This window comes from Typopeltis vanoorti, chromosome 7 (genome assembly GCF_054136105.1).
Source record: "Typopeltis vanoorti isolate ZY-2024b chromosome 7, IOZ_Tvanoo_1.0, whole genome shotgun sequence".
NCBI lineage: Eukaryota > Metazoa > Arthropoda > Arachnida > Uropygi > Thelyphonidae > Typopeltis > Typopeltis vanoorti.
The window spans coordinates 64503828-64526828 of NC_143555.1; the positions used below are offsets into that span (position 1 = coordinate 64503828).

The 23001-nt window shown below is 36.2% G+C and overlaps 1 protein-coding gene across 2 annotated transcripts in view; it reads right to left on the reverse strand.

Annotated features, from left to right (window-relative positions):
* The window catches only part of LOC150104731 (protein meiotic P26-like), a 298850-nt gene that overhangs the window by 265204 nt on the left and 10645 nt on the right, over positions 1-23001 (reverse strand). Inside the window, exon 2 of one of the 2 annotated variants that reach the window (XM_090395315.1) lies at positions 3242-3451. In XM_090395315.1, coding sequence (XP_090251441.1) covers positions 3242-3451 — 210 coding nt within the window. Of the gene's footprint in view, positions 1-3241; positions 3473-23001 lie in introns of both variants that reach the window. The other variant, XM_090395314.1, reaches the window with a different exon arrangement.

Genomic DNA, 23001 nt, shown 5'->3' on the forward strand with positions numbered 1-23001 from the left:
TATTTATTGCTCAGAAAGATCTCACCAGTTTGTGTTTTTTTGTTTTAGTCACCCCTTTTATGTTGATCTGGTACTTATCCAATTCCTCAGCTAGCTTCATTTCTTTGCCATTTATGTTGATAGTATCTATCTTGAACTCTGGTGATGTTGATTTTGGGGTGTGTTTTAGGATTTGTTCCAGTAGCTGACATTTTGCTGTTTGCCCTGGTTCCATGGCAAAAACAATGGGGGGGGGGGGGGGGGGGGGAAGAGCTTGACTTGTTTAACCTGACAACGCCCCAGCCAGCATGAAATTCTGTCATGTTGTACCATCATTTTATATTGTGGTTTAAGTCAATAAGAATACAATTTGGTCAGCTAAATCCCAAATTGCCAGCCCATCCTCATTCATTCAGTATCCAGGTAGATACCTAACAGGGCGCACCATAAGAAGAAGGTCAGAAGCACTGGTTGGTGCTCTGCATTCCTTTAAAGGCTATGTGGAGGTCTCCTCTAAGTTATATAGCTTTGACTCTTAAGCATCCCCTTCTTAGATATTCTAATAAGGAAAACTACAGACTAGTGTTCAGTATTAGTTCCAAACTATACAAATGGACAGCTATCTACACTGCATCTTTCTATTAGAGACAAAGGGGAAAAAAAACAAAAAAAAAACATAGGCATTTTACCCACAATATGCAAGAGGATATACTGCCTCACAGAATACACTATGTTAAGGTATTTTCCATCAAGGTGCGAAAATAAGAATCAAAACAACTAACCAATGTCTTCATATAAAAAAAAAAAAAAAAAAAAAAAAGATATTAAAAGAAAATCATCAATCCAGATAAAAACTTCCTGCAGAGAACTACAATGTTAGTGACATCTCTCCACCATAGTTAGCATCAACTTCCATTCCATACTAGCAAAAATAATACCATACAAGTACAAAATTATAACGAACTTTTAACTGTTCAGTCTGATTGTAGATGTGGTCCGTCAAGACAACAAGGAGTTTATACACTATTGGTTGGTTCTGGTTATGGCTACTGCAATATACCACAACCAATTGAAAAATAAACAAAGTTACCTACAAAACATTTCAGAAATGGCCTACAAGTGAACAATAGTCTTTCATGAAATGTTTTCATTTCTGGAATATCAAATGATATAGAAAAAAGAAAGTACAATGGAAAAGGTTCAAAAATACTATGAGAGCATGGAGAGAAAAATTGTTGTATTAAGAGCAATCCTCTGAAAAATTCCACACTGCAATTTCATGTTTAATTTCTCTTCCATACATGAAGCTGTCACATCAGGTACACAAGAGCAAATAGCAACAATTAATGATTGTACATGTACAGATTTCAATTGAATTATCTCTACGTGTATGCAGTATTCTGGTGACAAAAACAGACCTTTTATAATTTTTTTTTTTTTTATGCGCAACAAAATCACTGCTTTCTTACTTGACAAAGATCCATGAAATTAGAATGAAATCTGGTCATATTAATAAAAATCAAGTCCATCTATGTATTCATTGGTCATCATCAGATGCCATGTGGTCAATCAGATGCTCTGTCATGTGCCACACCAGTCCTCAATTTGCTCATCTAACAAATTTTTATTCTTTTATTCAATAAGAAATGCAGATCGTGGGAGTCTATGTATCGTTATGATATATATCCCAATGGATTTGGAAGAATTTTCAAAAAATTAAATGTCAAAACTTGACAAAAAAGTTAATATAGGCAGAATATTTATTCATTTTTATTAAGTCATACATAACTGAGAAAGTTCAATTTCAATATCACAAACAGTCTCAGTTAAAGTAAATGATACAAAAAATCGTGTTGTTTATTATTTTAACGGTATAATAGAACACAGAAACTAAGTAAATAATTAATTTATTGACTTGATGCTGATATTTCGCTGGTATTATAACCAGCATCTTCAGAGCACAAAAACACTGTTTGTCACAATACGCGAGACTAAAACAACATGGTGTATTTAACCAAAATTGTAGCAGCAACACAAAGACTAGAGTCCTGATTTTGGCGCCCTCTATCTGAAAAAAAAAAAAAAAAAAACACGCTATCATATATTACTAGAGTCCTAGAAAAGTGCTAGTTTTTTCTTAATATGACTGTCTCCCAGATCTTCGGCAAGTTAATACAGCCATATTTGTTGAGATTTGGAGTGTGTTTTAGGGCTTCTGTCACCTCTAAGAACAATCTCTCTGATTTAAATGGGTTTCTGTGTAGTACTTTTGTGTTTTTCCAGTTGATCCTGTGTGCAGGGGTATCCAGAGCATGGTCTGCTAGGCCCGACTTCCCATAATGATCCGGACGTATCGTTTATGTTCGCTGATGCGGATATTCACAGTTCTTCCTGTCTGACCGTAGTAGGCTTGATTGCATGAGCAGGGTACTTGGTAGACTCCTGGATGTGATAAAGGAGGAATGCTGTCCTTGGGTGAGCGGATGAGGGTGGCTAATTTGCTACATGGTCTGAATGTGGTGCATAGTTTATGTTTATTGAGGATTCTTGAGATCTTTTCGGATGTGCCTTTAATGTAGGGGATGGTGACTGTTTTGTTGTAGTTCTCTGTGGTAGATGGTGGGAGGGGTTTCTTAGGAGTGTTTAGTATTTTGTTTATTTTTTGTGGATTGTAGCCGTTGGCCAGGAAGGTGTGGCGTAAGTGAGTCAGTTCAGCAGTCTGATACAAAAAATCTTTTGGTTTTAAGTAGATAAAAAAAAATTTGAGTTTTTAGTTTCTACGGGTGGCACATGAAACCTTACTGTGCAAAATTTCAACTTCCTATATAATTATAAGCTAAGCTATTCCAATTTTTGTTGTTGATCTGTCAGTCAACTTTGCAGAATGCATATACTGATTATATAATCACTATATGCTTTCACCTGAAAACAGAGCTTTAATATCATTGACATAAAATTAATTGCCAATATTTGGCATCAGTTTTTATACACTTTAATAGTACATTACTGAATACCATTTAACCAATGCATTTTCTAGAAGAAAAAAAATCACGTTCAAGAATGAACAGATTCACAGGTTTTTAACAACCACACACACAGCACATAACAGACAACAGTGGCACCCAATCGTGTACCACTAGCAACTAACCACAGAATTAGTCATGAATAAATTAACTTGACCAGTTTATATTTACTGTAGACACTTAAAATTTACATCAGCAAAAATAAATGATATTAAAAAAATCTTCAATGAAAACTTTACCTTGGTTTCTTGTGCACATTCAGGACACTTAATCATGCCATTATGAAATGATTTCCTTTCTTCATTCAAAAGTTTTTCTACACATACTTCGCAATAAACATGCAAACAGGATAGTACACGTGGTTGATCATATTTGCCATTACACAACATACACGTGTGATCAGCGTCTCCACATGGTGATGCTAGAGGTGACACATCACAAGAAGCCATCTGAATAAAAGTGAAATAAACCTGTTAAAAAAAATTCAAAAGAATTTTAATATGAAATAATAATGCACTTAATTTATAAATAAAATAAATCTAAGGTGAAAAAAATATATCATTTATATAGTCCTTAACTACAGGAGTAATCCTAAGGCTTGGATGACAATTGCTTTATTCGAAGACTGGTTTTCTTAAATTGTTTTATTCCAGAAGTACGTGCCTACTGTCTTGAAAAAACAACAGCATGCTCCTAACCTTAATGCTTTAGATCAGGAGCATGCTGTTGTTGCATTCACTGGAGTTCACTGGGGAGACGAGAGTAAGAAAAAAAAGTATAAAATATTTCATTTGTATTCCCACCAAATAACAAATACAGGTAGTCCTCGACTTACAACAATTTGCACTTATGATGGCCAAAAATTATTATTAAAAATTCTCTAATTTAACTTTGCCGCAAGCATATACATACATATATCACATTGCTTTTGTATACGCATTGCCATTAATCGACAAGCAAAGCCTATCACCAATATGCAATAGCTGCTGCTATGATTCACCCACTTCTAACTTATCACTGCCTTTGGCATGTTAGTTGCTAATCAGCAGTTGAAGTGTTTGTTTCTCTCGTTGCAATTTTTGTATCTTGTCGTAACCCTATCATGTCGAGTAAGAGAAGTAATACTACTGATGAAAATTCCAACATAAAACAAGAAGGCGAGGAGGGCTTTAAGTTTAGATGTTAAAATGAAGGTCATTAAAGAATATGACAAAGGAAAGAAAGTCAGTGAACTAGCACAAGAAGAAAAACAATCGCATTCAACTGTTTATAAAAAATAAATCAATAATGGAGGCAGCTAAAAGGGCAGTTAATATGAAACGTACAATTTTAATGAAAAAAAAAAGAAGAGGGCCAATTCATGAAATGGAGAAGCTTTTAATGATATGGATAGATGATCGAAACAAGAATATTTCTCTCAGTTTGTTTATGATTCAAATCATAAACAAAAGCACTAGCCTATTTCACAATTTAAGTAAACAACAACAAGATAAATATATCGAGCATACATTTAATGCTAGTAAAGGTGGGTTTTATCGATTCAAAAACCGATTTAACTATATAACATAAGAATAATGGGAAAAGTTGCTAGTTCCGATTTTGAAACTGCCAAAATTGTCAAGAAAAAATCTGAAAGAGATGATAAAAGAAGGCTATTTGCTAGAGCAGATTTTTAGATGAAACTGGACTGTTCTGGAAAAGAATGCCAGAACAAACTTACATTCGCAGATATCGATTCAAAAACCGATTTAACTATATAACATAAGAATAATGGGAAAAGTTGCTAGTTCCGATTTTGAAACTGCCAAAATTGTCAAGAAAAAATCTGAAAGAGATGATAAAAGATGAAGGCTATTTGCTAGAGCAGATTTTTAGATGAAACTGGACTGTTCTGGAAAAAAATGCCAGAACAAACTTACATTCGCAGAGAAGCTACATCGGCGCCTGATTTTAAGACATTTAAAGATAGGATTATGCTTCTTCTTGGAGGAAATGCTGCTAGTTTTAAATTAAAACCATTTCTTGTTTACCATTCACAAAATCCCAAAGCTTTGAAAACACATTGACAAGAATAAGTTGCAGGTTTTACTACAAGAGTAATCCAAAGGCTTGGATGACAATTGTTTTATTCGAAGACTGGTTCTTAAATTGTTTTATTCCAGAAGTACGTGCCTACTGTCTTCAAAAAACATTCCTTTTAAAATTCTATTGCTGCTTGACAATGCTCCAGGACATCCTCTTCACATCGGCGATTTGAATGAAAATATAAATGCGATGTATCTACTGCCCAATACAACAACTGTGATTCAACCTATGGATCAAGGTTCGATTGCTACATTCAAGACATATTATTTGAAAACTATATTTTCTCAAGCAATAACAGCAATGGACAACGATGCTATAACATTAGGCGATTTTTGGAAAAATTACAATATTAACCAATGTATCCAGAACATTGGAACTTCATGGAAGGAAGTATCGAAACAATGTATGCAAGGAATTTGGAAGAAGTTACTACCGCAGAAGACACTCGAAGAGTACAATGAGCATAGCGTGCTAGAACAAATTGGTGAAGAAATCATTGGAATTGCAAGAAAACTGGATTTAGAAATCAATATTACCGATATAGAAGAATTAGCAGATCACGAAGAAGGTGAAATCACTGATCAAGACTTGATTTTCCAAAACGAAAGAGTTGTAGAAGAAGAAAGGTATAATGAGGAAGATGAAGAGAAATCGTTAAAAAAAATTTACTGTAAAAGGATTGCTGAAGTATTTATTAAACTAAATCAAGAACCTCAGCTACTTGAAAATATGGATCAAGACACTGATCACTTTGCCAAAGTCGAAAAGCAAATTCAAGAAGCAGTCAGATGTTATTGCAAAATATATGAAGAAAAAACCCAACAGACAACATTAACCAATTTTCTGATTAAAAAAGCTATTCCCGATCACGAGAAATAATGATATCGTCCAAATGAGTGATAGTTACTCACCTGTTTAATTAAAGATGAAGGCTATTTGAGCTAGAGCAGATTTTTATTAATAATAAAAATTAATAAGTTTTTTGTTTATGTTAACTAATATTTAAAGGAATTTCAAATTAAAGTGAACCATTTTTGATATGTGTTTATGTATTTTTTTCTTAAATTTTTCTTTCTTAATTTTGTATTTATATGTATATGTGCTAATAAATAATTGAGAATTAAAAAAGTCCTCAACTTACGTCAGAATCGACTTACGATGGAGAAGTATTTTCTAATTTTCTTAACGGAACCCAGTCGTAAGTCAAGGACTACCTGTATATGCAAATTTTATTAGGTGTGTCAAACAAAATGCATAAGCACCATATATAAGCATACATGCATTTTGCCATATAACCTGCAGACAGATGGGTACTATTTTAATGGATTTCAGTGAAATTTAGTAATGGAATCCTTGCAAAAGCCACCCCAATTTTTGTTTTAATCGGTTCATTTCTGGGGAGATTGAATTTTTTTTATATGTTTTATATGTAACCCCCCCCCCACACACACACACACAAGACTGTCAGAAAACCTGAACATAGCAGTCTGTCATAGGTTTCGTGTGTTATAGGTTACAGTGTATACATGTGGGCAAGCAATCAAGAAGAAAAATAAATCTCAACATGTTTCTTTTAAAGCTGGAAGGCACAGTCATTGGCAAAAACAATTTGGGCAAGTCTGTTAAAAATACACACAGGAAGATGGAATGAAAAAAGTAGATAAGAAATTGAAAAGAAAAATTGTTATAAAAGTATGTTGCATTTTTATATGATTAGTGGAGGAATGGTGATGGTCAATTCAGTGGAGCAACACTGAAAATGTCTAAAAAAAAAAAAGGCAGACACAGAATATCTCTAAGAAAGTGACTAAGAGTTAGTGAGAGAAGGGATCACCAATTAAGAAGAATTGCTCTTCTGAACAGAGATCATTCTTAGAGAGGTTTTTGATGAGAAGAGTATTCTAAGGTCAGAAGGATGTGGTGGGATTTATAAGATATTAGGAGTTTGGGTAGGCAAGAAGTAGAATTGAGGAGGACACAGTTTGTTTTGGAAGCAGAGAAGGATGTGATATGATGTGTTTATGCCAGGATACATTAGATATGAAAGTCAATGAAAAGTGTGTGTGGGGGGGGGGGGATGAAGTACAGTCCTCCTTCCAAGAATTAAGGCAAAATTGCATTTTGGTAACATTAAAAATTCAATAATTATCTTCATCCCACTTTGAAAATGGTGAGGAAATCAACCTTTATGGAAAATCTAAAGGCTTGAACCATTTGATCACCACATGGTACCTCAAATGAAGAAAAGGAATGGAGTGTGCTATCAGAAGCAGGGGATGAAAAATTTTATGATAGCTCACCAATCAGGCATTTATACATATCATACATGTAGACAATCGTAGATTTACTAAATTTTATTGATTTATTTTAAAAACATTTCATATATCATGATCAGAACATTGCAATTTGCAAGATCCATTCATGTGAATATACATCATTTCTCAGACATCCCCATGTAATCAAAGAATTACTGTGGGAGATTCACTCTACCACTGTTTAGAATACCAATTACACCTCTCAAACTCATGCACTGATAAAGTACAGTTGACCCTTGAACAACGCAGGGGTTAGGAGCATCGACACCCTGAATTGTTTGAAAATCCGTGTATAACTTTTGACTTCCTAAAAACTTAACTACTGTTGACCGGAAGACTTACTGATAACATAAACACAAACTTGATTAACACATATTTTAATGGTATGTATGCATTATATGGTGTATTCTTACAATAAAGTATGAGAGTTGTTTGAAAAGTTCGGTAAATTTCCAATAGACGGCAACACAGTTTGTTCATTCATACCAATGTCGACACGTATCATCTTTTTCATGACCCCTGACAAAATTTTAGAAATGTGCGACGCGTTGTTCTTGTTTTGCAAACATTTAAAATGATCGTGTTCACATTTTTTAAAAATGGAGAAAAATGAGTTTCGTGCAGTGATAAAACACTTTTATTTGAAAAAGTGGACGGCAGCGCACATTAAAGCCAAGTTAGATGCAGTTCATGGGGACTCTGCACCAGCATTAAAGACTATTTAATTTTAGATAAATGAGTTTAAATGTGGTTGTAAATCCAAAGATGAAGAGCGCTCCGGACGCCCGACTGAAATCACTATGAAGGAAATGATAGACAAAATCCATGGTATTGTTATGGAAAACCACCAAGTGAAAGTGCGTGAGATTGCTGAGTTGTAAGCATCTCATTTTATAATATCCTGCATGAAAAACTGCACATGAAAAAGCTGTGTGCAAAATGGGTGGTGTGATTGTTGACTATCGATCAAAACGTATGCGAAAAGACATTTCAACCCACTGTTAGGTGATGTTTAATCGCAATTCGCAGGATTTTTTGCGTCGATTCATGACTGTAGACAAAACTTGGATCCACCACTACACACCTGAATCCAAGCAGCAGTCAAAACAGTGGACAGTGCCCAGTGAAAGAGCACTGAAAAAAGCAAAGACCATTTTGTCAGCTGGGAAGATGATGGCCATTGTTTTTTGGGATTCCCAAGGAATTATCATGATAGACTATTTGGAAAAGGGTAAGACAATAACAGGAGTCTATTATGCATCATTGTTGGACCATTTAAAAGAAGAACTGAAGGAAAAACAGCCAAGATTGGTGCACAAAAAAAAAAAGTGCTCTTTCATCAAGACAATGCACCGTCCCACACATCAGCCGTCGCAATGGCAAAATTGCATGAACTGAGGTTCAAATTGGTTCCAAATCCATCGTATTCTCCAGACTTGGCCCAGTGTGGCTTCTTGTTCCCAAACTTGAAAATCTGGCCCAGTGGAAAAAAATTTTCTTCAAATGAGAATGTCATCAAGGCTGTTGATGACTAATTTGCACAATTTGACAAATCCTACTTTTTAGATGGGATGAAAAAAATTGAAAACTAGTTGAACCAAATGTGTAGACCTCAATGGAGACTATGTTGAGAAATAAAGGTGATTTTTTCCAAAAAATTGCATAACTTATTTTTTTTCCAAACTTTTCAAACAACCCTCATAAACTAGAAAAAAAAATGTTATTAAAGAAAATCATAAGGAAGTGAAAATACATTTACAGTACTGTATTTATTGATACCATACGTTTACGACCTGTTTACAAGATGAATCTTATGTCTGTCAGTACCTACATCAAAAGTGTCTTATATAATGCAAAATACTGTAGACATTATACATATTACTAACACTAGATATCAAAAATGAAAAGATAATCTGAAAAAGAAATTCATATTTATTTACAGGTATAACGATTCATGCATTGATAACGAAGAAGCATTATGATCGCTTTATGGTAGCCTAGTGTATTCAATAAGAATGCTTCTCAGTTGCCTAGTGTAATCAATACGATTGCTTCCCAGTAGCCTAGCCTATACACTAATGAATGAATTGTTATAAATTTTTATGCTAATTAGTTTAATTAGCAAGTTAATTTTATGCAGTTATGATTTAATAGTGCATCTTTATGTTTGTTTATGTTTTCTCGACTGCAAATGACCATGAATGATCTGTAAGTGTTTGTGTGCATAAATTTTGATAAATTTTAACTTTTTATAATAGACTTGTAAATATTTTCTGGTAGTAAATGATAAAATAGACTACTATCAACATATATTTTATGCATTCATGACATACCTAACTTTTTCTTTATTTTTGACATTTCTAGGACACACAGTTCATCTGTAAGTTTTTTTTAAATCGTCACAAATTTTCAAAAAATTTTCCAATGTATTTATTTAAAAAAAAAAAAAAAAAAAAGTGTATCTGCACTGTTCAAACCCACATTCTTCAAGACACAGGACAATGCTTCTGGCAACCCATTCCAACATTCACTACCTTCCAAGCAAAAAAATCTAGTTGTCCTAACACCCTTGTTAACTCTTACACAATTTCCAGAAATGACCCCTTGTTCCCTTCCTGTCATGTACTGAAAAATGTCTTGAGCATAATCCCCTTTAATAAATTATACACTTCCATCATGTCTCCTCTTTTTCACCTATCAGGTTGTTTCCAAAGCCCACTGAAGTACAATCTATCCTCACAGAGAGAGAGAATTCCACAGACCTGTCACAATATTGGTCACTGGCTTCTGGATCCTCTCCACCACTTCTGTTTTCCTACAGACTCCAGGTGACCAGATATGCATATTGTCCAGATGTGACCTTATTAAAACTTTATAAAGGGGAATAATAACATCCTTAACCGTGCGTGCGTCAGTGTGCTCCAACAACCATGTGATCAATCTAATGTGAAGTTTCAGTGCATTTTTTAATTTGGACCATTCTTCCTGTAGACATATAATGAGGTCATGGACTGTTGTGGTGTGGATGCCCCTTGACACTCCAATTCATCTCATAGATGTTCGATAGGTTGAACATCTATGAGACAGGTTCAAAGATCAGGACTCTGTGGAGGCCAATCAAATGTGGTGTTCATATCCACAAACCACACAGTTACAGCAGCAGTCGTATGACATGCACTGTCTTGCTGAAAAGACAATGGTCAGTTCTGTAAAAATGTCACAAAGATAGGAAGTATTGCACTGTCCAGAATGTTCAGATACCTCTCTGTGTTCAATGTTTCATGGCACCACAAACAGAAGTCCAAGGTCAAACCAGGACAATACCATCACACTGCAACCTCTGAATTTCATAGTTGGGGTTAAGCGCTCTGCTAAGAGATGCTCATGAGACATCCACCACATCCACATTTCTCCATCTGCATGGAAGAGGGGGTAGAATGAATCATCATTCCATTCATTTTTCCAAACTTCCATGTCCCAATGTACAATCTCTTTGCACCACTGAAGACAATGCTGCAAGTTAGTTCAGGTAATATGGGGCTTGCACATTGCAGTCCTACCGTGTTGTGAGCCTCGGTTATAAATGTTTTTGTGCAGATTCATGTTCCAATTGGGACTGTGCATGCATTCAACGTGTTGGCTGATGAATGGCAGTTTTTATATATTATCCTTCGTAGCACCCTATGATCACGTTCGCTGAGTGTGGTGGGTCATCCACTACAGGTGGCACTTGCAGTTGACTACCTGCACTTCCATCTCAGTATGGTATCACTGATTGTTGATGTGGGATGGCCCAATTTGTCAAAGAGATAGGCCTGCAACATGGCATCCTATCACAACGCACTTTCAAACTCCCTATCTAAAATCACCTCCCAATCCCTGGCCTCAATTTTTTGCAATTCATGTTTATCAATGCAACCCAAACTTCTGAACGTAATTCATTCCTTGAGATGTGTTTGTAAGCTGATTCCCCCCCCCATAAGATATACTATTTATCTTATTAATGTATTGGTGAAGTTTGGGCATCATAAAATGCATAAAATGTTTGTAAATGAAGGGTTCTGTGTTTGTTAAATGAATGGTGTCACAATTTATTACCCCACATAATGTTCATAAGTATCAGTTTGTCTGAACACAGCTTGTGATCTCTTCATGTGGAATCTCAAATGTTTTTGAAAAGTAATTGTTATCTCAATAAAGAATGTACATGTCAAGACTGGTAAAGTAGTTAAACTAGGAATTCCCAAACATTATATTACATACTAGTAGCAATGATCAGATTTTTCTTCCAATTTTTGAAAAATTCAACTGTAGAATTAAAGAAAAGCATCAAACATGATAACAATATAGTTTAACTATTCATTTTCGCTTATTATTTTATTTCACAACATCTCCATGGAGTCTGAAGACTCATCGTGGAAGACCCAAATCAACCATCATACACACAAATCCTATCATGCCTCTCCTTGAATCCATCCACCATCAGGGAACTCCCAACCAATTCTGGCAATCCATTCCACTCACCACTCTCTTCCACAGATGGGCCCCAAGTTCTCTATTTGTCATATGTTGAAAAATTACACTTGCATCAATTTTATAAAACCCCTTTAATATCTTAAGTTTCTATCATGTCCCATCTTTTCCACCTATCAACTAAACCTTGCAACCCACAAAACTTCAACCTACCCTCGTAGGGAGTATTCCACAGACCTGTCACCATCTTAGTCACTCAATCTCTGAATCCTCTCAACCACCACATGGTCCCAAAGAAACCCAGGTGATCAAATCTGTATGCAGTAGTCAAGATGTGGCTGAATCATAGCCTTATAAAGAGGGGGATAATAACTTTCCTATCTTTACTTGTTAGCATGTTTTTTTTTTAACATCCAAGCAATTCATTCTGCTATTTTCCCAACTTTTGCAATATGTCCTCTGAACTTCAACTCTTTGTCCACCATCTACAAGTTCCTAGCCTCATCAATATAATATATAACATAATATAATGCAATATGATACATCATATGCAACGTTTTCAACCCAAAGTGCATAACCTTACATTTTGCAACATTAAATTGACACTCATTATCCTCTGCCCACAATCCCAATTTATTTAAATCATCCTGCAGGATATCTACATCACCTTTATCAACTATTGCTCTCACCAGTTTTGCATCATCATCAGAGTACTGAATATCCCCTCTTAAATCTTTCTCTATGTCATTGATATACAAAGTAGAGTGGTGGCTCTAGTACTGAAACCTGAGGTACTCTACTAGTCACCATCATTCTCACAGTCCACTCAACTATATACTACTCTCTGGTGGCTATCCGTCAGCCATCCCCAATCCATGCTACTAGCCTCTTATCCATTCCCATTTGCTCCAGTTTTTGTAATAGTTTTTCATGAGGGTTTTGTCAAATGCCTTAGCAAAGTCAAGCAGTATCATGGTGTAGCCATTATTTATTATAAAATGTGAATAAGTTACTAAGACAGGACCTACCTTTACAAAGCTATGATACCCATTATAGACTATCGCATCCCTATCCATTCACTGCTGTATTTTACCTTTCACCAACTTTTCCAATACTTTTACAACCACTCCTGACATATTGATTGGTTTATAGTTTGCTACCCGTATTGGAGCCACCTTTATACAATGGTACCATATTACCAACTTTCCACTCCCTTGGAATGCTGCCAGAGCTGAGACTTAGATTGAACAACTTCATCAGAGGCAATGCTATTTCTCTGCATATTTACATAGTACAATGGCTTATATGCCATCCAGTCCCACTGCTGTGTGAACACAGCAGTGAGACTGGATTTTAATTATTTAGAATATTAAAAAATATTTATTTAGAATATTAAAAAATTCAGCATATTAAAAAATAGTCCCGCTATTTTTTAATATGCTGAATACCTTCTATTCATCTACCTCAATTTTGATATGCATCTCTCTAACATCAGCAACTGTAAAATTACCTCAACTATTTCTTTTGGTTCAGTCACCTTCCTACCATGAACATTGTCTAAAGTCATTCTACCATAGTAATTTTTCCTCTTACTTGCTACATAACGAAAAAACTCTTAGCATGTTTGACTAATTCTCTCTCATAGACTGATTTGGCCTTCCTGACCATACTAGTCACCCTTCTTGCTTGCACTTTATACTGCACTTTTTTCTTTATATTTCCTCCACATTTTTTTTTTTTTTTTGAAGCTCTTGCTTTATATACCTACTCATCCACTGAATTCCAACTTGGTTATCCTCCTGATCTTGGGTATGCAATCAAATACTCAAGCTGCTACCCTCAAGCAATCTCTGACCACTTGCCATGCACTACTGACATTCTTTCCTTGTAACTTCTCAAACCATGGCACTGTTCCAAGGTGACTCCTGAGTCTCTCACAATCACCAGCCTTATAACTGAACATGTTTGGCAACTTCCCAGAACAAGACCACATGGTCACTCCATCCTCAATTGGAGATGGAGTGTCTACCTTGATTATGGATACATCTTCTGATGCTATTATCAGATCCAATACCCTCAAATCCCTTGTCACCTCTATATCATGTTGTTTAATGTGATCATCCCTTAGCAACTGTATAAATCCCACTTCCATCTTGCCATGCATCCTTACCTCCCTCGAATCGATGTCCCCATGGCTAAAATCTGCCACAATAATTGTTCAGCCTACAATCATTGTGATAATCTGCCAATACATGGCATCTACATCTTCCTGTGCCCCCCCCCGGTCAACAGCAGCACCCAATAACATATTTTGTCCTATTTGGCTATCTCACACCAGACAGCCTCAAATAAACGATCTCCCTCAGGCCTAAAATACTCTTTAACTTCTAATTCTGTTGCAATATTTCAGGGAGGATCAGAGATCCTCCCTGAAAATACAATATCCTTTACATTCTATCCCTGTAACTATATCATTTTCAGTCAACCAGGTCTCACTGATGCCTATAATTTTTGGCCAAGTCGAGTTTACCAATGCCAAAAACTCCTTACCCTTATACCTGATACTTCTTGGATTTCACCATCCTTTGTACCCACAGTTACCCTTATGTAATGTCATTACCAACACATTCAAATTGGAGACCTGTAATATCCCATTCAGCATTGCCTAAGCATTACTGTACACATGTTCATTTATCACAGGGAATGGCTATACACATGTTCATTTATCACAGGGAATGGCTATACACATGCTTGATTTCATCCTCCCTAATATAATATCTCTAGTTTCCCCAGTTTTGCACTATTACACTTTCACTAAATAACACCTTCTCCAAACATCTAACTCCAAAACAATCATGCCCTTCTCAGTTTTCTGTCCTGTCATACTGAGGCAACAAATTCACAATCTTTACTTTCTTACTCTTCATTTTTGCTTCGACTAATGAAAATATACTGATGTTTCAAGTATAAATTTAGCACATGTTTATACTCTGTTTGTTAACATTTAAATGGTGGATTAAGCAATTAATTCTCCTTGGAACCCTGAAATATGCTGAAAAATGTATCATACCTGTTCTCTAGAATTTGATTCTTCTCGAATTATGGTAGTCCAATCATGGTACAGATGTAAACAGATCTGCAACCCTCGCAGATGAGATTCATATAAATCCCAAATACCTCATTTCTAAGAAATTAAAAGAACTGAAAATAATGCAACTTTATTTTACTATTTATACACTGTCCAAGTGTATTATTAAGAAAAGAACTTATACCACATTCCAGAAATTATGCAGTCCCTTACTACTGCTAGGTGGCATGGCATGGACTATATGAATACTGCATGAGGGGTATGCTGCAATATGCAGTTAAGCCTGCGTCCCATATATACAGGAATGTTGAAGGTGGGGGATTCAAATGGCAGATCTCTCAATCCACATAATTTCAGAGATGTTCTGTGGAATTCAAATCCAGCAAGACCATAGCTTGCTGCCTCTTGCCTGTTTCTGCTGTATCATGACATCAGGGTGATTTCTCTCCCAGGTTTTTTTCACATAACTATCTACCTACCATCCAAACAGAGGGGCTGGAAATGAGATTCATCAAAAAAAAAAGTACAGTCCCCCCCCCCGGTTTTCAACAGCCCAATACATTTCTCAGATACCAATGTAGTCATTGATGACTACATCTGTCTCCACTACACAGAGTGATAAGGCACAGAAACTACTTGCCCATTGTCTTATCATTGTGTATAGTTAAGGTGCCCCAAGAATGGAGTCTCCTTACTCTTCTACTCTTGGAACCCAATAGTAGAAGAGTAAGGAACCCAATATTCTTTGAACAGCCTACACTACTGACAGTTTTCTGGATACTGTTACCCTTCAACTAGTATTCTGCAATCATGCCTTTTTCAAAATGTGTTGGATAACATCCTTTGTCCATGTTGATCAGCAACATATTGGCTTCAAGAATCAGCTTCTTCACTACCTGGAGATCCATCAGTTATTTAGTGATCATCAGTATGGATTCTCTGCTATTCTCATTCTACAACAGACCGCTTCACTAACTTAACCCCATCTCTGGACACAACACATACTGTGGAAAGATATGGAGAACTTTTGATCATTCATGATATTTTTAAAAGCATTTGCTCATGTCTGGAATTCTTACCAAATTACAATCTTATGATCTCCCTCCATGATTGCAACTGCCAGTTTTCTCTCTGGTCATTCACTAGGTGTCGTTGGGTGAGATGGGGAGTGGTGTTTTTTTATTTTTTTTAAATCAATGCTCAAGTACCTTGGGTATTCTGTAGTTTCTCCTCTTGCTCTTCCTCCTACAATTCAACATGATCTTCTCTCCCTAAGTACAAATCTTATCCACAGTTTTGCGTATTACAGTACTCTGCATTCCTCTTCTTCATTTGAGAAATCTTGTACTCAAATAATTCAAGCCTCCAGATGTTTCATAATCAGTGTTAAACACTAATCTCATCATTCTCAAGTGGAGTGAAGATAATTAAGCAAATTTCGTTCCTTAAAAACAGTGTTTTATTTTATTATGGGGCAGCAAGATCATACACCACTTCTTATTTCTCATAATCTTCCATCTCCAATCAAGATCAGTTTTTCTCTTCTCAGGTTGACTTTTGAATTTGACTTATCTTGGCATAAAGATATCCCATTCATAGCTTCTTCAGCCTAAAATAAAAAAGGCACTCTTTCATTCTAAACACTAGTTCTCTTCTGCTCAACTCCTAACACTTTATAAATTCCAAAGAGGGCAATCTGCCTAACATTTGACCCCTGCTCATAGATTTCATCCATCACTTAGCTAGAAATTATCTAGAAAACACATCTTCTTACTTTCCAAAGAAAGATGGATTCTAAATTATTTGAACACAGTGCATGCCTTTATAATGTATACTATTATAAATGAATAACGCATTTACTTTCACAACAGAACAGTGTGAACTTCTGAACTTCTGTCCCCTAACTAAGCCCTGATTCTTCAAAAGATGTGACAAGGCTATATAAATAAAAAATCAAGCATTCCACAACTGGCTTGCATCAAGAACTCCATCCTCCTTTGCTTTGCTTATACTCAAAACTGAAATGCTGCAAGAAAACTATCAATGCTTCCAAAACAGAGTTTGAAAGGGCAAAAAGCAGGAAACTTGCAGCCTGTCTAAATGGCAGATGAGCCTTTTAGTCTCTTGCTAAAGCAATCAGTTGTAACTTTTATCCAACACTATCCTGCCCCTATCATATCCAGATATCTCTATGGCATCATCACCCACAGAAAAAGCCAATCTCCTAGCTTCCCACTTTACCTCCAATGCACACAACTGATCATGGTAAATCCCCCCCCCCAAAAAAAAACTATTCCAGAAACCCAGTACACAATGTCCCCTATAGATCCTTTTCCAGAAAGAGATCAGAAAAATACTGTCCAAATTAGACACAAAAAAAAGTCCCCTGGTCCTGATAGCATTCCTCCAGTTGTCCCGAAGGTTTGTGCACCAGAACTGACTCCTATCCTATGTTGTATATACTCTCTTACTCCACTAGTATCTATCCCACAGCCTGGAAATTGGCCTCTGTTCAAACCGTTCCTAAGAACAGTGAAAAATCACTGCCATCAGAGTACCGTCCTATCTCACTCACCTCAGTCCTATCTAAAGTAATGGAGAGAACCATCAATTCCCAACTGCTACACTAAATGACCACCAGTATGGATTCTGTCACTGCTGATCTACTCACATATATCACCCATCTCTGGACAAATGCCATGGAGAAGTTTCGGTGAATCTCAAGTGGTTGCACTTGATATCTTTGTGCCACACCCAGTCTAGCAAGGCTTACTAAACAAACTCCCATCATTTGGTCTGGGACAGACCAAATGATGGGAGTTTGTCCCAGAAATTCTGTAGTTGAATTGCCAGGTTTCTGTCTGGATGCACACTACGTGTATGGTGGATGGTTTCTTATCCTCTCATCATTCAACTAATGCCGCAGTTCCACAAGGTTCTGTTCTCTCACCAGCCCTCTTCCTTGAAATAGCTCATCAATGACCTACTTCAATTGACCTCCAACTCAATACACAGTTCTGCAGATGGCAACATATTACACTTCTCCCTTTCATTTGATAAACCTTATTCTACACAAATCACCTCAACCTACAGAACATCAACCACCACTGTGCTTAATTCTGATCTCCGAGCCCTCCTCCAATGGGATTCAGATAACCTCGTCAATTTTAATGCTAGCAAAATCCAGTTCTGCCTTATTTCTCACAAAAAAAAAAAAAAGAAAAAAAAAGAACCATTTTCTCCCAGTATTATCTTTGACAACATTCAAATTTCCAGACAAGTTGAGATTTCTCTTCTTGGAATCACCATATATCAAGCCTCTTCTGGCATTAACACATCACAACCATTGCATCCTTAGCTTCTAAAAAAAAACTAGGATTTCTTTTTTGCTCAAGATGTTACTTCTCCTCTAAACATCTGTTAAACTTATACAAATCAAAAATCCGCTCTCACATTTGGAGTGGGGCCTAAGAGCTCCTTCAAATTGCTTGACTCAATAGACCATAATGCTCTATTAGAGGGCAATTAGATTGATTAATAACCCATCTCTTACCAACTTACTCTTTCCCATTTTTGTATAGGAGTTTGGCTTCTGCAATATCTGTATTCTGTAAATATTTTCATGGCATCTGAAATAGCATAAATAATTCCCCCACTTTGTACTAAGTTCTGTTGGAACACATGCAGCTGCTGCCAAACATCCCTTCACAGTACACCTTGAAACCCACAGAACAAGTTTCTTTTTCCTCCTTCATCCCTGCTATTGCTGTATTGTAGAACAGTCTTTCCCCTTATGTGTTTCCCAAGGAATACAATATACAGGCTTTTAAATCAAATGTAAACAAGTTGCTCCTTTCCCAATCCACCAGCCCGTGCATGCTACTAATGTATTATAAGTCGATTAACCAACCTCTCATGTATGTGCTCAACATAAATTGATTTCTTCTCTTGAAGTAATACATATCTGATTATTCTATGTATGGAAAGGCTTAGATGTCATTAATGATTCATAATAGAGCATTATGGTATAAACAACACCTACAGAGGAAAAAATACATTTATTAAACTTACTCCCATTCATGTGCCATCTCCTACCTAGGAGGTTGACTACCATGATGTGACCCATGGTTAACTATGGGCATAACGACATGTGGTGAGGACCCTATCTCTTCCACATATTATCGTAAGTATTCATGGCTGTAATCCGTGTGTGTGTGTTCACAGGGCCGGTTTGCCTGTTCTGAGGGATGAAAAAACCCCTCTACCTCCGTATCAGACTGGCTAACTCACCTTTAGTTAGCCGAAAGAGACCAGATAAAGGTTTCCCACGTCATAGGGAATCAAACCCAAGTCTTTCCAACCAAAGAGCTTCGTCTGTACTGACTGAGCTATGGAGGCTCTGATTAACTTACTAGTATTTTGCTAATACCCAGCATCATCAGAGTACATTTATAACTGGCTGTAGCCATTGTGAAAGTAATTGTCAAACATTCAATGCATATGTTAGAGTTGGAAGGCAGGAAACATTAGTCCAACTATGGGAATGAGGCATAGAAGTAAAGGAGACTGTTCCATTTGGTACTGTTATAATGCCAAACTACTCCTGTATGGAAGCGAATGTGCAAACCTTACACATGGAAAGAGATTGTAGTAAAAATTACCTAGGGGCCCACTACATTCGATATGTATTTGGAAGGATTACTGGTGAGAAAGATCTAGAGTTTGGGGAGTGGTTAGGATTATCTGGTATTCTATTCTGGTTGGCAAGTAAACAACTTGTGTAGGTCATTAGTGATGGCAAATGTCTCAGCATCTCTCCTTGCTAGATCTGTGTACAACTGAAGGAGGAAAACCAGTTGGTGTTGTGGACATTAAAATCTCTTAGCAGGATGATTTTGCTGTGAGGGAAGTGGGACTGGAGAAATCAATTTTTAGGTGCTCTCTGGCAAGGTATGCCAGAGCATATATATGTGCAGATGCTACCCATAGGTCTAAAGGAGTTAAAGAGTGTGTTGTTTGGAAAGATCAGATAAATAGTGCTGGGGGTGTAGGGGGTGAAATTTGAGTTTCTGCCAAGAAGAGTAGGCAGGGTTTGGTAGTCCAGAGATGGTAGTGGACACTATTAAGGTTGGAGTTAAGGCCCCATATGTTAGTGAAGTGGATATGCAAGTCTCTGTGAAGCATATATTTGACCGCAAGAGTCTTGCACATTTCCTATACAGTACCTGCATACTGGTCTTAATGGTGGCTACTAGTGGCATTACTTGATTTCTGCACTAATTTTCCTTGTTTGTAGTCAATGACCTAATTGCTGTCTCCATTTTGGTGTATTTCTTCAAGTTGTTTTTGAAGTTGACATCCCTGTTCTCTCTAGGGAAAAAAGTTAGTGAGGTCGAGCACATATGCACAATTGGGGAAAGTGTCCTTGAACTTGTTATTAACCACTGTTATTAGTTTAGATGTGCTTGTCAGTGTGTGTCACAAGTCACTTTCACAACATGAAAGTGACTTGTGATACTTTGAATGGAAAGTTTGTTCTGTCCTTTTTTATTTGTGGGTTCAAAACGATGGCACCTAATGACATTTCTAGAATCAAAGTTGCATTCTCCTGCTAATTTGCTGATGTCATCTTTTAGTTATTCGTCACTTTCCGTCAGAAAGTTCGGAATAACGTCATTGAATTTCCTGTTTTCGGCCTCATTTGACGATGTGATTAGGTTGCCATTTGTTGGCATTGTCGGGTAAGAGTTGTGCTGATCATTGGGTAGTTAAAGCTTAGCTTCCAGCATTTGGATTTTGGAGGAGAAAGTTTTGTTCCCAATTGAAGTCAATAAATAGTTTGCGTGCCTATTCCTCTATTTTTGCGCAGGAAGCCTGTAGTCAGTGTCAAGAGAAATAGCACAATATACCCTTCTTATTGGTAACATCAAATTTTACAGCTGTATCACTTTATATTATCATTGAGCTTGTCAATGATCAATGCTGAGGCTGCACTGGCTAGACACAAAGTGCTTTTCCATCATTGGCCTTTGTTGCCGCCATCTTTGCTTGAATGGTAGGCATAGTGAGCACTTTGCACATGGCTGATTTTTTGAAAAGACTGACCTGATGCACTATAAGTACTTATGGGTTGTGCTGAAGTAATTGGCTCCTTAGTAACCGCTGTTGTGATTTCTGTTTATTGGTTAATTTGAGCAAAAAACAAAATGTGGGAACACAAGTTTAGAGTCTTGCGATGGGTCTTTTGACATGGAAGTCAATTGCAGTACCACTAAGAAAAGTTTCAATGACGGCAGAAAACACCTAATAAACCACAAATAAATCAATGTTCGTCAAGTACTTAATTTCCATAATTTGAGAACAGGTTGAAAAAACAAAGATAATATTCCTTTTACCCTCTTTTATCTTGCGGTGTCGAGGGTTTATTAATCATCGGACCTCAAGCCGTTCACAGGATAAGGTGGTCAGCCCTATGCCCCGGTGTATCTATGTCCTGTAGCATTGAGTTCTAAAGATCTCTCAAGATACAACAAAGATAATGTTAGTCATTAATAAAAAAAAAAAAAATGTTAAAATTAAAAGAAAAAGGTAATTTTAACAGACAGATATGAAAAAAAAAAAGGTTAAGGATATTCTGACTTCTTTTTCTGAGGTAAAAGAATGGGTTGATGGTTCCAGCCTTGATGATATATGCTTAAATTCAAGAATCAGGAAGGAAGATTTTCCACCAAAAAAAAAAAAAAAGTCTACCAATGAAACAGTTAAAATTTTTCAGCATTTGAAAGGAATCCAGTTACAGATAAAATCAGCATGATGGTAAAACAAAGTAGAAGTAACGGTCTTCTTCTTGTTAAACAATAGTGATATCAGGACTGCACCTATCTCACACAATTAGAAACCATCTAACCCCAATAGTTATTGAATCTGCAGATAATATTAAGCATGAATCTGAGAATGCAACTGATTAATAGTTATACAAAACAAAATACAAAAATCTATCAAATGTTATGCAGTGTTAAGCAGTGATATAAAAATGACTCTTACTGAAAATTTCTGTACTTTTTATCAGAAATTGGGTCTAATTTAAATAATATTCATTACTTTTTTTTGAAGAATAAGTTTCTGTACCAATCGAGAAATCAGTAAATGTGCAAATGAAATCAGCCTAACTTGTCACTTTATTATGCTTAAACTGTCAACTACTCGGTACCTCTAATACAGCTAACTTTGAGTTTAACACTTCTTTCTACAGAGGACTGGCAATCTTGCTTAAATCAGTGAAGAAGAGAAAAGTTCCCAAACCATGTTAAAATCAACAATAAAAATTTTGAGTTGTCAAAAGATGATCATAAGCTCATAAATATTGCTATATAACAACACAGAAATATTTATATAAAGGTTTTCCTTTCTAAAGGAAATGAATTGTTTCAAAACTCAAATATGCAAACATACTGCATGTGTTAAACACCTATTCATATTGTTAATGAATCAAGCTGCTGCTAAACAATATTCTGTGCAATAGAAAATTCCATCAGAATTACTTCCTTTCGATATACATTTTCCTTCTTGCTTTACAGGGTGTATTACTCACAACTAGATCATGATCAATGACAACTCTAGAACAATTGAGAGACAAGAATAAATAATAATAATAATAATAAAAAAAAAGCATTTGCTGTTTTCTATCCTGAACTCTTTCACATTTACTTTTCTTTGAATAGCAAGGTGCTCAGTGTTTTTTTTTTCTTTCATAATTCTCTGTTAAAGGCTTCCCAATGCCAACATTCTCTAAAGTTCTTCCAACTTCTCTCTGGTTGTCCAGGCATTCATCTTCCTTCTGTGGATGCCAATGGGCAATTGACTTTGTCCATCTATTACTTTTCATCCATGCAATATGTCCTGCCCATCTCCATTTTAAAATCTCTTCGTCTATGCCAACACATTTGTTTCTTTTCTTATATCTTCATTCCTCATTTTGTCTTGCAGTCTGATGTTTAGGTATCACAAAATGTTTGTAAGTACAGGTTGTGTTCATTAA